This window comes from Cylas formicarius, unplaced genomic scaffold (assembly GCF_029955315.1).
Source record: "Cylas formicarius isolate icCylForm1 unplaced genomic scaffold, icCylForm1.1 PGA_scaffold_2__14_contigs__length_35257938, whole genome shotgun sequence".
In the NCBI taxonomy this organism is placed as follows: domain Eukaryota; kingdom Metazoa; phylum Arthropoda; class Insecta; order Coleoptera; family Brentidae; genus Cylas; species Cylas formicarius.
In genome coordinates, this window is record NW_026844319.1 from 20,928,030 (window position 1) to 20,943,383 (window position 15,354).

At 34.5% G+C, this 15,354-nt stretch overlaps 1 protein-coding gene across 1 annotated transcript; it reads left to right on the plus strand.

Annotated features, from left to right (window-relative positions):
- The first annotated feature begins 6,693 nt into the window (after window positions 1-6,693).
- LOC132698385 (pro-resilin-like) lies at window positions 6,694-10,440 on the plus strand. Its single transcript, XM_060664406.1, has 4 exons — window positions 6,694-6,851; window positions 8,726-8,905; window positions 9,815-10,061; window positions 10,117-10,440. Exons 1-4 carry the CDS (start codon window positions 6,843-6,845, stop codon window positions 10,176-10,178), a joined length of 498 nt encoding a protein of 165 aa, XP_060520389.1. The 5' UTR covers window positions 6,694-6,842; the 3' UTR covers window positions 10,179-10,440.
- Window positions 10,441-15,354: the final 4,914 nt, after the last annotated feature.

A 15,354-nucleotide genomic window follows, 5' to 3' on the forward strand; every position in this document is an offset into this window, starting at 1 on the left:
AATTTTGTACAAAAGGACCGACGAAGGACCATTGCTCAAGAACTGTTAAACGACGTCAATGATGATCCTGATATGCTCAAAAAGGTCATATCTGGTGACGAATCATGTTTTGATTATTGTTTTCTTTGATTATCGTGGCGTAGAATATCAAGAGTTCTTAGCACAAGGTCGTACCCTGAAGTTATGAGCCGTTTACGAGAAACAGTACGAAGAAAACGACCGGAATTGTGTGAATTTTGCATTACGATAATGCACCGACTCAGTCACCGTTGCTTGTTTCTAACTTTGTGGTCAAAATCAAAACCACAATTATGCCTCAGCCACTGTATTCAGCGGATATGACTCAACAAACCCATGAAAGGAAGGGGTTCTAGAATGATTGAGGAGATAAAGAAAAAAATGTAAAAATCTAATTCGAAATCGTTTAATTTTTTGTTTTGTGTTTTCGTTAAAACTAAGGTTTGATCTCCAGGTTCCATAAAGTTGTCGTTATTGAAACGGTAGCGCCTTCGACCACAAAGGAAGGAAGGCTGATTTCGTCCCATTAATATTAAAATCTTCCATTCTAACGCGTTTTGATTTATTCCGCCTCCGAGTCGTTTAACGTTTAAAATTAACTCCGTTTCGACCGAGTTGGCACGTAAATAAACACAGTTAACGTGGCCGAGGTATTTCAGTTACACACAGTCTAGTGCTATTTATATGGTCGGTTTTGGTTTATTTGCCATTCGTTTGCGCTATTCCCTTTTACGACTTTAACCTTAATCTTCACGCTTGGTGATTTTACGAGGTATTGCTTTAGTTTCGCTTTGTTCTCTCGCACTATTCGCATCTCAATTTCTTTTTCCCTTTGGGATGCCGGTAAAATTGTATTTTTGTGCTTTTCTAAAAAAGGAAAACGAAAAATGCGGATGAATTTACTAGATCTTCGGAAATCGCAATTGTTTTCATTTGCTGCACTTGCCTAAATAAAATTTTGGTTTAATAGTTTACTACGAACAATAGATAACCTTTAAAGGATTTTCTGACGCTGAGGGCAATGTCGCACGCAAGGTCGTCACTCTACCGCTTGAAACGAAGAAAGTTCCCATTTCTGGGAGTGTCTCGAATGTCCCGAATCGATGTAGACAACCTGCATCTCGCCATTTCTTCGCGTTTTGTCTCCGCTTGTTTTTTTTTACCCACGTCGTGACTGTCAATTAGGCGTTACCGACCAGCAAACTTAACATTACATTGTTAAAATAATTGGTTGTCTCGACGTACTTATATAATCGCATTTTCGCAACTACCAAAATCATTTTTTTTGTTTATTCCTTTATTACATGCGTCGTCGACTCGATTCGCTTTTACCCGTCATCAGGAGTCTCCTTGATCGAGGATTCTGTTTATCTTTGGTCGGCGTCGACATAAAAGTACACCGCTTACAAAATGTAAGTTAATTAATTCGCCCGATAGAAACGCATTAGCTCTTAATTAAATTGATAAACAGTGAGCCTATATACTTTCTGTCTTTAAACTGGTTCGGTCCATTTGTTTTCACTTTTAAGATAATCGACGGCCTACTATGGCTACGCGCGGCGGGAAAATATAACGTACGCAAATATAAATGACATGTCCGCGTTCTGTCTGACGTATGTGCTGAAGAACGCAAATCGAACCGAATGATCCGTTACCTATTAATTGAAACTAGCGCCTTCGGCCTCAAAGGCAGAGAGCGGGCTCGCAATCTGTCATCCAAAAGTAAAACCAACTTTCGTTGATCCCAAAAATGATAGGCCTAGTTCGATATAGTGTTTGTTTTTAATCAAGATTTTGAAATTGGTTTGTGATTTATATTCAGTTTAGATTGGTTCCTATAAAAATTACACTCTGTCGACAACGTAAAAGGAAATTGCATTAAGAAATTGCTACGAATGTCTGGGGTATATGCGAAATAACGTTGTAACGCTTCCGAACGTTGCTCGTTGTGCCATCTACAGGATAATTGCAGAATTGGTTACTTTCAACCTTTGACGATGCATCTACAGCGTGCAACTCGTAATACACGCGAGTGTATGCGGACCCAACGCATCGAAATGAATGTTGACAGAATATGAAACATTTCTCTGAAACGTTAGAGACTTTTTTTTGCATGTTTGTGCGGTGTTTTGGAAGAGCAACGAACGGATATAATGCGAATTGTGGGATTTAAAAAATAAAATTAAGGGTACATTTTAAATATTTGGAAAAAAAAAATTGTTTGACAATGAAGATGACCAAAGAAATTTGTATGTGTGACTCAAGTCGCAGATTTTGCAGCGATATATTTTAGCTGGTGGATGGTGTTTTGACGTTTGTCACAGTTGCGTCACATGTCACAGAGTGCATTTTTGCTAAATGCTCTTTTGCTAATGGTAGTGGTAATGGTGTTGTGTGTAACACATTCATAAACTTCTTCAACTGGTGACTAAAATGGCCTCTATCAAACTTGTTGCATAATATGCTATTAACCCAATTTGATTAATTTAGTCATAGTTGTTGAGTTAATTCGTAAGATGGAAAAAATTGATATGTTGTGAATATGTTTGAAATTGGAATTAGATATTTTTCTTTTCAGTCTACTAATGCAGTGGGGGTATTAGTATTGTATATACAGGATGATTTATTAATATAGGGACCGACCTTATGTTCTTCAGCTTGAAAATAAAAAAAAAGAGTTCCTATAAACATGAGTCCCAAAAAAACTTTATTACAGAGATGCAGTATATCAAATATAATTTTTTTTATGCTTGAAAATTACACTTTATTTGAATTGTGACGTTTTAATTGAGTAATATGTATTTTATGAATTCACATGCATATGGAAGTCGCAATCGTTAACTTCTTAGTAGAAAATAGTATATTATGCAACAAGTGCGGTAAACGGCATTTTACTCGCGAGTTTTTAATAAACGAGTGAGTTAAAAAGTTTACCGAACGTGTTGCATACTATACTTTTTCTACGACCCTTAGTTTTTGGGTACATTTTCGCAAAACAACACGAATGCATTCACTGACATGACCGTCAAAATTGACAAACGTCAAAATTCAAAGCGTGGGAAATATCTCCGAAAACATCCGATCCCTCCGAAATCCGTGTGGTAAAATCCCGAAGTGGTTCGGTATCATGGGAAACGAAAGTGACGTGGTAAATTGGCGCTTCCCGCACGCTAGATCGATTGGTAATTAGGTATTTTACAGACGGGTGTAGAAAAACATTTTTTGTCCATTGACACCTAAAATACACGCTTTTGTTGACATTTGTCTTTAAATGTTAAAATTGTTTTTATTATTTATTTTTATTATTTTATTGGTTTATTTGAAAAACGAAAATTTCTGGAAAAAAATGCGTTTACCATGAAAGTTTCTAAATTGAAGGGTGAATCTTATGCTTCGAAGGACCACAGAGAGATGACGTATTGTTTTGTACAAATGTACCATCCTGTATGCTGAAAAGCGTTGTAATGGTCCAAATATTGGGTTTTTAATATGTAACAAGTATACCAAACTTCAGTTAATTCTGTTTCTTATTTCAAGCTGAAGATCATGCCCTTAAGTTGGGGCCGGTTACCATGTATATGGAAGTTTTATTTTTGTTCTTTGTTTTCTTGTATTTTGTCTTTCTCTCTGTTATAGTCGTTAATGTCGTCTGCCTGTTTGGGTAAATATATAATTACGTTAAGATTTACGTAGCTTTAATTGCGTTAATCGATATAGTCGTTAATTAAGGAAATTGTGTTTTTATTTCCGATACGGAAACTAACAATTTTGTAACATGATTTAGGATCATCAACAGGAACTGTGCCAGCTTGAGTTTACTTAGCGATATTGTTTCACGTTCCCACCGGCCATTTTCTTAAATATTTGCCAGTTTAGGTGCTTTGCAAGTATTTAATTAACACCTGCTCGTAACAAACTCGCGCGCAAAGATTTTTATAAAACTCGCTTTTGTTGAATGGTATCGCTGTCGGAAAATCGCTAACATAAACACACAATATGTACGCAGAAGCGAATTACGCAACAGGGGCACTTTTCAGATCGATGCGTCTTCACGCGATTAGTATAATCAGAATCGGAGTTGCGCCAAGTATAAAAATGGTAATCATTGATTTAGTAAAAAATAAGAGAAAACTGATGTTGCGAAAATTTCTGAAACCAGCAAGAAAACGTATACTAAACGCGATAATATTTTGCAACCGATCTCGAGTTGTGGAATGCTGCCAAGAAGTAATCCGATTGTTTCCAAATTTTAAATTCACGTTCGAACTATTTATTTAGATTCGATCAGAATAAGATACTCAATACCTTTTTTCAGAATCATAAAAAGACTTAGTGAAAAGGTCTTACTTTAAACGGAATACTTTCATGATAAAAATTTTCTACTCCCTTCTGTAAAATACCTAATTACGCACCGTTCTATCGTGCGGGAAGCGTCACTTTACCACGTCAGTTTCGTTTCTCACGGATCCGAATAACTTCAGGCGTTTCCGGAATTTTACCGCACGGGTTTGGGAGCAACGGTATTAGAAAAAGTATAATATGCAACAAGTTCGGTAGACTTTTTGAATCACTCGTTTATTAAAAATTCGCTCCGCTCCTGTCAAATAAACTCGTAAGTAAAATGCACCGCTCACCGCACTTGTTGCATAATATGCTATTATCGATTTTTCCAACAGAGAGTCTTTTTGATATATTTGAAGTTGATTGATCAATCAATCGATAAAAATTAATCCCAAATATATAACAATATGCGTTTGTAAAAATATAATATTTTAGGAGTACAAATAATTTCAAACAAATCTTGTCTCAGTTTTTTTATATTCTTTCCTGCTTCTGGAATTTTGGGAATATACTAAACCATATGGGATGGGAACCATGCGTCTAAAATGGTTTCAAGATGGTGGGACGTCCGTTTTTTTTAATATAGCCCCATAGCCCAAATTTCACCGTTTTAAAAATATTTTTTGTTAGAAATTACGTAAGTTTTTTGCATATGGAATCCCTTATAATTTAAAATACGACTTTAGTTAGTTATTTTCATAATTATTTGTACAGGGTGAGGAAAAAATTAAATTCAAATTTAAAAAACCATGAAAAAACAATTTTTTCGTTTTTAATTATTATTGAAACTTAATTTTAGGCACATGCCGAAAATTTATTGTTTTCGAAATATTTTTCGTTGCTACATCATATACTGGTACGTTTAATTAATTGGATTAACCCTGACCGCCTATGTATGATTTTTCCATTTAAAAAACAGTAATATTTATAAAAATGCTTGCTACGATATTGGACTTCATGTAAATAGTTCAGCAAAACTGGGTACACTGCTACATTTCAATAATAAATGCGAATGACCGTAATCTCTGGTTTAAATATGAAGTTTGCATTTTTCTTCTGGGAACGTTTGTATTGCTCTAACATTGTTGGTAATTCTACCGTCATCTAATGCTCTCAGTAATGAGGTAATTATTATCGTTAAAATGAAAAGTAATCAATAGCAGTAATGTGGCTTGGCTTCCTCAATATAATTATCTCGGCTCAACCAATGTCGCCAATGTCACCGACTGTTCCTCGCATAAAATGCTTCCGAAACGTATATTTCTCATTGCAAATAGGTAAGTGTAAAAGATTCCCACAAACAGAGGAATCACGAAAGCAAAATAAAGTTAATGGGTAACCGTTGGGAATTGTATAACAAAACTGATCTATCTCCTCGCAGATAACATCTAACGCTGCAACGTAACCCACCAATTTAAATCATCTCACATTCGCTTGAAATTTACCTTTGGTGATGGTATTTAGGTATAACAGCATTAAAGTTTTGCAGCAGATTGTGTAACCCGCTACCGCAAATCTAAGTACCAACATGTACCTAATTCTGACAAAAAAAGTTCTCTTTAGGTAGCTTCCTCCGTGTCGTAGAGGATGATGTTACCTCTTTATTACAGGGCTTTGGTTTCCCTAAATTAAGTCTATGTTCTAGGATATTCGAAACAATTTACAAGCAAATTTTAAAATCCTGTATTTCTTACAACTTATTAAATACATAATTGTAATATGTCAAAACTCAACCTAATTTCAAATATTTCAAACAGTTGAAAGTTGTAAAGGTCCCTGACTTTTGAAAACTGTCAGTCCTGTGGTGGGTTATCCTTCGTTCTCCATGCATCATGGAAGTTTTGTTACTTCTTTTGTGTTATCGATTCTTCACCATATAGCGTTTTATTTTGTTTCTGGCATTGCGACGAGTTGTGATTTCTATCAAACCCAGCTACAAAATTAATTAAGCATAATGTATACATTGTAGTACCAATTGTACATAATATTGCTATTTAATAACATTTTTCGAAAAATGAAACCAAAACTAATTTGCTAAATACATTAATACATAAATACATAGATAATTAACCAGCTAAAGATAATTGTTTTTATTATTTTCCTCAGCCCATGTTCCCCATTCAATCATTGAGTGTTTTGCATAGATATTTGGCAATTATGCAAAAAACGAATCAAGCCTCGTCGATTTAAAAAACAGGAATGCCTAAAACTGCCCAGAGGGGGATGAACGATGTAGATCTATCACACGTACGTGGGAGCGAAATGTGGTGCAAACTTTCCGTTTCACCATCCAATTTGCAACAATGGATTACCAAATACGGAGCTATATAAACCAAATAATTTTTTGCGTTCCCACAGAGAGCGCTTCTTTGCAGCCTACTGCGTTTTGTGCGGTGCATCGTGTGTTGTCCAATCTAATCTCGCGTATACGATCTGTGCTTATTCTTCGCGAACTATTTACCGCTAATTTTTTGGATATTAAGATGAAACATGTAAGTTAAATCGTTGTAATTAGCGAGTTAAAGATAATTGTTTTTATTTTGTTCACTCGACGTTCCCCATTCAATTTTTGAGTGTTCTAGCGAGGAGTACGAAGTTTTATTGTCATCTATAATTTTCGTTTTGTTTTGAACATTTTTTTTTAAATATGTTTGTGCCTTATACTTACTTGTTTTCTATTTATTTGCATGTTGGACATCTTGCAGCAAGAAAATAATAACTTCTATTAAAAAAAAATATTTTGCCATCTTAAAACAAATTTAAAATATTTCTGAGAAGTTTTGTGAAAATAAACAAACTAAACAGATAGCTGGGTTAATTAAAATAGAAAAATTGCCTTTAAACAATAGTAAAAATACATTTTTACATAACATACATTTTTTTGCAGTTTGTACAACTACATTAACTTCCTTAAAATCGTACAGTAAGGTTATTTTAGAACATAGAATTCGTGAGAAACTGGGAACTATATTTTGTGAGGTTTGGCAGTGTAAAAATATTTATTGTTTAGGGAAAATTAAACAGTGATATACAAAGCACGATAAACACTTTCCTAGCGTCTCTGACAAAAAGACGGAGGAGAATATTCACCTAATCGTAGAATGTCGCTCCGTTTTTGAAATACAGGATGTTGAGAACATAAAATTTGATGGGTTTTCTTATTATTATTAATTTGTGGCAAATGATATTTTAATGATTATTTGGTACACATAACAAGGGGTTTTAATACTTTAATTTGTGTCCTTTTAAAACTTTTTACTTAATTCACTGGCGGATTTATCCACGCTATGATAATGTGACATAGGCAATTAAAATGGCTACTTTGACAATTTGCTTAAAATTAATGTTTGCGTTAGATATGATAAAAATATTCAATTCGGAACAGGCTCGTATTATTTGTGTTTGCAAAATTATAGTACTTATTATCTGGATATCCACCAGTGAATCAATTAAACAGTTTAAAATGGACTCGAAGTAAAGTAATATAATAATAATAAGCCCCTTATTATGTGTATTAAATGTCACTGGAATATCGTTTACCACTAATTATTAATAATAAAAACAAAACTCAATCAATTTTATTTTTTCATTGGCCATTATTTAGAAAACGAACGAACATTTTCGTCTTAACATGCGTTAAGAATTTTCATCCTTCCTTTTGTCATTCCTGTTGATATCGCCTCCCGTTTAGTTAGCGCAAAACTTTTGTTAAGACTTTCACATTTATTTAACTTCAAAATTGTATGTATTTTTTTATTTTAAATTTGAATTTTGCTATTTGTCTGATATCGCTAAATCGCAAATGTTTGCTAATCGCAAAATGTTACTTGTATTTAAAATTTCTGAATGGTTCATAATAAGCTCTAAAAGTCTAAAAAGTCTAATAGTCATATTTGATAAAAAGGTATTTTTTTCTAATTCTTCGTTATTAATTACGACAGAGTAGGTTGACAATAACGGTATTAATTGAAAAATTATGTTCATTTCATTTGCCATAATTTTTAGTCTAAGTAAGATAAGATTCTAAAAAAAAATTGAAAAAAAAAACAGCGGTTACTCCAGTTTCATTGTAGTTATTATTTTTTCTATCAATAATTATGGACATTAACAAATAAAACAGATAAAATTACTTATTTCAGTCATAAAAAATTTTCCGAGGAGTTGAAAAATGCTAGTGCATATTTAAATTAAGCATATTCATACCCATTTCCAGCGGTGTAGCCATCTTAAAAATATTTTAGCCTATTCCTAAATTTTCATATTTTTGCTAGTTACAATTTTCCCATAATAGATCGCGGAATTTTCCAGTAGTATTGTCTACCTTTACTATTAGCCAAATTTGATTCACTATTTTATATTTCTTCAGCAACCAGCGATTTTTTTCATCTGCGCAATTATCATCGCGGTACGAAGCGAAGCCGAAATAACCCCCAGTAGATCGTACGGAGTTCCCCAAGGTGGATCCTTGGGGGGACAATACGGGGCACCGCGTCCCCAACAGGGATACGGCTCGGGTGATCACGGAGACGGTCACGGCAGTACCGAGGTGGGTCTTTGATAGAGTCACTCCGTTAGTTAGGCTACAACAAAACTTATTTTATATTATACAATGGAAACAATCATTGATCAGAAAATCGTATTCATATATGAAGATGACGTCAGAGTAGGGTAAAAACCTGTAACCGATCTCTTTTTGTTTTTGCTTGACAATAATATTAAAATGTGTGAAGTGTATCTGATAAAGTTTGTCAATCATCAATTACAATATTATACTTTTCCTAGTGTTTGCGTACATTTTTGCAAACAGGCACATTCACTTAGTAACGTGCGACGTGACCATGAAAACTGGTAAAAACTGGAAGAAAAAGAAGGTAATAAACATTTGCGAAGATATTTATAAAAAAAAAATGGCCACGTAGCATGAAAATTATTGACGTAAGCAAATATTTGAAATTGACAGCAATCAGGAAGAAAATATTGAATTAAATGGATAAGATAAATGGATTAAATAAGATAAGATAAGAAGAAGAAAGGTGGACTGAGATTGTATTGTATCAAAATGCCATTATTCCGAAATTTTTACATCAACAAATATTTTTTTTTTACTAAACACTAAGCACTCACTAACTTTGTATTAGTAAAAAATATTAAAAATGATTAATAACAGTTTCTCGTAAAAATTTCATATTTTTTAGATGGTCCAGCACTAAGCCGGTTAACAAAAATATATTGGACGTAACACGTCCCCAAAGTTGCAGGTTTTCAGGAATTTGCCAGGATTTGTTACGTAAATTACATTTGGCTTTGTAAAAAACTGTCCATTTTATTTTTAAGCATAGAAGTACATTTTGCTGACTGTTTCAAAAATTATTTTATTTATTATTTATATTCGTTTATTTAATGTGATATAACGCATATCCTCAGCAAACATCATTATAAATATTATTATATGCAGCCCCAAGCTTACGAATTCGGATATAGAGTCAAAGACGACTACTCGGGCAGTAATTTCCACCAGCAGGAGCAGAGCGACGGTAATCAGGTCCGTGGGGAATACAAGGTCCATTTACCAGACGGCAGGACTCAGATCGTGAGTTACTGGGCGGATTGGAAGACCGGTTTCCATGCTGACGTGAGATACGAAGGACAAGCCAAATTTCCTCCAGCTCCTCCTCGAGGTCAATACGGCGCGCCTAGTAACGGTGAGACTGATCGGATGACTGTTAAGGGTTGTCTTAGGGTCCGGTTTGATTGCAGGCCAACCAGGCGGCGGATACAACTACCAGAAACCGAGCTCCCAATATGGCGCGCCGAACTAAGCCGTTGTTCAGCTGTTAGAGCTTAATGAGTTTGATTTAAAAGTTGCAGGATAAATTTCAGCAGGGCCGACAACAGCGCAGCCCCAGAATCATTCTAGCACGCTCTAGCATATGGTTAAGTTTTCGCTGACGTTTTGCTCCTGATATACGCTTTAGATGTACCTGTTTCATTTTAATTAAAAAATTACGTAGCTAAATTATCAAAAAATAAAATATATGAGTTGGTTGGTTAGTTGTAATATTTGTATTTCGTAGCGGAATTTCTACGATCCAGATCATAGAGATAAATTAGTAGTTGGTCTTTTGGGTTTTCGAAGTTATATTCAAAAGGAAATAAAATAAAACTGTGATTTAGAAAAAAAATGTGGTTTATTTAAATAAATATAATACATAATATTTCATTTCACAATGGCCTATGCTGACGTTATCTTTTGCCTTGCAAAGGTCCAAAAATAGACTGAAACAAAGACGGCGCAAAAATGAACACGCCGCTTTCCTAAGCAACGTGAAAAGCGCCATTTCGAGCAGTTAAATCTAATATATCCCAATCAAACTTTCCCTAACAAAAATATCATTTTTTGCTCATATCTGAAAGCGATGTGTTTATTTTTAAGTCTCTGTCTTCGAAACAAAATTATAAGCTTATGAACGCTTGTCGTATACAAAATATAAAAATTGTGGTCATTCGACAGCTGTTTTTAGAGCAGAAATAGTTTGTGAAAAAAATCAACGCAGTGAACTCAATCTAAACTGGTAGAAAAGCTAGGAATATTTTACGAAAACTACGTCTATTAATGCTTGATGACCACGATAATGGAGTGTTCTCCTTAGCAATATGTATTTTCTTAGTTTCAAAAAGATTTAAAATATATGCGTATTTACCTAAATATGTAAGGGGTGTTTTTTTTCGATGTATAGAACTTTAAGTTGCAATAAAACAACGATGGATTATTCGATTGACATGAATTTTATTTATCCGAAAGATAAACGTGTGGCATTACAATTTAAATATGATTTCTGGCATATGTAGTCCAATCTGGACGTCCAATTTTCGAGGACTTTTTCCAACATTTGTGGCCGTATATCGGCAATAACACGGCGAATGTTGTCTTCCAAATGGTCAAGCGTTTGTGGCTTATCCGCATAGACCAATGACTTTACATAGCCCCACAGAAAGTAGTCTAGCGGTGTTAAATCACAAGATCTTGGAGGCCAATTTACAGGTCCAAAACGTGAAATTAGGCGGTCACCAAACGTGTCTTTCAATAAATCGATTGTGGCACGAGCTGTGTGACATGTTGCGCCGTCTTGTTGAAACCACATCTCCTGGACATCATGGTTATTCAATTCAGGAATGAAAGAGTTAGTAATCATAGCTCTATACCGATCACCATTGACTGTAACGTTCTGGCCATCATCGTTTTTGAAGAAGTACGAACCAATGATTCCACCAGCCCATAAAGCGCACTAAACAGTCAGTTTTTCTGGATGTAACGGTGTTTCGACATACAATTGAGGATTAGCTTCGCTCCAAATGCGGCAGTTTTGTTTGTAGACGTAGCCATTCAACCAGAAGTGCGCTTCATCGCTAAACAAAATTCTCTTAGGAAAATCGGGAACAACGGAAATCTCGTTTTGGGCCCATTCGACGAATCTACGCCTTACATGATGATCGTTTGGCTTCAATTCTTGCACGAGTTGGATTTTGTAAGCACGTAAACCAAGATCCTTCCGCAAAATCTTCCATAAAGTGGATGGACACAGATCCAATTCCTGTGCTCGATGGCGGATGGACTCATTCGGGTCTTCCTCAATGCTACGCTCTACAACAGCAACAGCTTCTTCTGTACGCATCGTGCGTCGTCTCTGGGGATGCGAGTTATCAATAAGAGTAAACGTGGTGCAAAAACGTTCCATGCTTGAAATTGCACTATTTGCAAGCGTTGTTCAGGCGTGAGTCTATTCATGATGAATTGCCAAAGTAAACTGAGAATAAATCACTTGGCAGCTCGGTCGCCATCTTAAACAGTAATTCCATACTTAAAGTTCTATATATAGAAAAAAAAACACCCATTATATTTAATTAATTTTTGATATCATGGAACATTTAAATTTAGCATCAACTGATAAAGTATACCAAAATACGAATTAAGTGCACATTTAGATAATCATTTTTATATATTTTATTTACATAATAACTTGAGTTTATTTATTAAGCAAAATCAGATCATGTAATATGGAATAGCTGTAAATTTACTTACCCAATTGCCGGTTATATTAATGCAATAATATGCAACACAAGAATTTTCCAGCACGATGTTGTAAGTAGGTATACATATACAAGATTTTCCACTGTCAAAAACAGTCAAAGCATATCACAGGCACTAACTTCAAAGAAGGGTAAACGATTTCAATGATTTCAGTACTTTCTAGCAATCGATTTACCCCCATAAATATCCCAAATAGGTAAAAGAAAGGGGGAAATTATATTAAGCAATTTCTTATTAGAGCAATCTGCCATCAGTATTAACGTGTACGATAAAGCAACCACCAGTGCAACCCGTCTCACTTATAAAATTACAAATGTTTGAACAGAAATGAATATAATAATGAAATACAATAAAATTACAAAAAAAATATTTCAGATTATCATAGTTATTTAATGATATATGACAGCTGTTTCGGAAACACAATAGATTTTTAATTGTAACTGAATGGTTATAAATTTAAATTGAACAACGGAGACGCATGTAAATTCAATTGGTCATGTTCGTTAATCCGTTTCTAAATGTTGTACCTATTTGTCCGATATAAATTTTGGGACATGATCCACATTTCAGCTTGTAGACTCTGGATTTTTGAGTTTTTCGTAATTTATTTTTATTGTTTTTTAAAAATTGTCCTTCGATGTTTTCAGTTTTAAAAGCAATCTAAAGACCAAATTTTGATAGATGTCTCGAAATTTTCTTGCTAGGTTCTCCTATGTATTTTATTGACTTATAAATTTTGAGTTCGGTGTTTAACATGGGATAGATAGAGTTCAGAGTATTTAAAACTGCTATTTAGTTATGATCTTATCTATCAAAGAGGGGTCGTAACCATCGTTAAAAGCTATTTGTTTTATGTTTTTAAAATTTTCTGTGGAAAGTGGTATATTATGCAGTTTATGGATAAAAGCACAAAAGGCAGTCATTTTGTATGTGTAAGGGTGATTTGAGTTATTATGTATTATTGTCTCCATATCCGAGGGTGTATGGTAAGTGGAGAAATCTAATTGTTCTGTTTGTTAGTTATAGTTAAATCCACAAAGTTTAATGAGTTATCTATTTCCGTCTCTATGGTAAATGATATGGTCATTAAGCGATGAATCTGTAATTACTGTTTTGATATAACTCGGTAGGATCATATTGTATACTTTGATATATGTCTGTTTTAAGAAACTTCTTCTTCTTCTTGTTTTAAGACTATGTCTTGTGTTTTCAAGGAAGCAGCCTAAGTTGTGACTTCGAGGTCCAGCTTTCATACCAGCGCCTTGGTGGTCTTCCGGGAGGTCTGCTTGTATTGGGTCTCTCTTCCTTTGCGATTTTCGCCATTTTCTAGTTCTGGCCCATATCGCTATATCCGGAACGTCAGACATTCTTCTAATTTCATGGCTCCTTATTCTGTCTCTTAGCGTTTTCCCTGTGATTGAGCGTAATGTCTTCATTTCGGTCGTTCTAGGAATCTGTTTAGTAGCTGCAGTCTCCGCCATCGTTTCTATGGCGTATGTCATAACTGGTCTAACACAAGTTTTATATATCCGTGTTTTGCTTTGGATACTTAAGTATTTAGTCCTCCATATCACGGTTCGAAGGAAACCCGATATCCTAGATGCTACTATTGTGTGCAATTTTACTTCTTGTTTCAGGTTCCTGTTGCTAGTGATGTTAACCCCTAGATACTTAAAAGACATAATCTGCGCCACACTTTTATTATAAATTGCCAGTTTGCATCTTCTGGGTTCTCTCGCTATTGTCAAGGATTGTGTCTTCTGTGTCGATATGATCATATTGAATTTTCCTGCAGCTGTTTCGAATTTGTGTAGTAGTTTTTGCAGATTATCCTCATCTTCCGATATCACAACCGCATCATAAGCGTACCAAATTATCTTAAACTCATGCTTTCCCATTCTGTATCCTCTGCCTGCAGTTTTGACTTCTTTTATTATTTCGTCCATTATAATGTTGAAGAGTATTGGACTGAGGCTATCTCCTTGTCTGATCCCTGTTGATACTGGTATTTTACTGGAGTGTTCGTTGTTTACCCCTACATACGTGCTAAATCCGTTGTTCATGTTCCGAATAATGTCTATTGTCCTTTGGTTTACGTCTCGTTCTTTTAGCAGCTCAATGACGTCATGTCACTCTATCAAATCCTTTTGTTAAATCTATGAAGCACATATACGCGGTTTTATTGTACTCTATGGCCTTTTCGGCAATCTGTCTTAAGATGAATATAGCGTCTATGGTCGATTTATTTGGTCTGAATCCCTGCTGTTCTTCGCTCATACCACTACTTGAGACTTCTGCTGTAATAATTTTTGTTAATAATTTTGAAGTCGTGTTTAGGAGGCTGATCCCTCTATAATTATTTGGTTATTTCTTTTCCACTTGTTTGAAAACAGGGATCGTTATGCTTAATTTCCATATTTCCATATTTAAGAAGCTCGTTATTAATATTATCCAGCCCTGATGATTTCCTGTTTTTCAGCTTGCGCATTGTTGCTTCAATTTTGTTTTTTGATATTAATTGTTGTTGGGTGTTTTCTCTTTCCCCAGATATATTTTCCTGTTCCTGTTCTGGAGCTTGGCTTGGTTTTAGAAACTGGTTTTTGTAATTTATTTTAGAGAATTGATAGCAATAACTGTCTCTCTGTCTGTGTATTTACTGTATTATTTTGGGAAGCCTTATTTTTAATTGATTAATTGATAATTTTGTGAATAATTTTTGGTATATCAGTTCCGATTTTATTACCTAAAAATCAAATTCTATGGGATCAAGTTTATGTATATCTATTTTCTTATATTGATGTCTTCGTTCGTTCTTCCTTTAACCATTTTGTCTGACCTATGTCATTCATTTAAATTCAGAAATGCACAAGTTTGACGATGATTTTGATTATTTACATAATCAATCA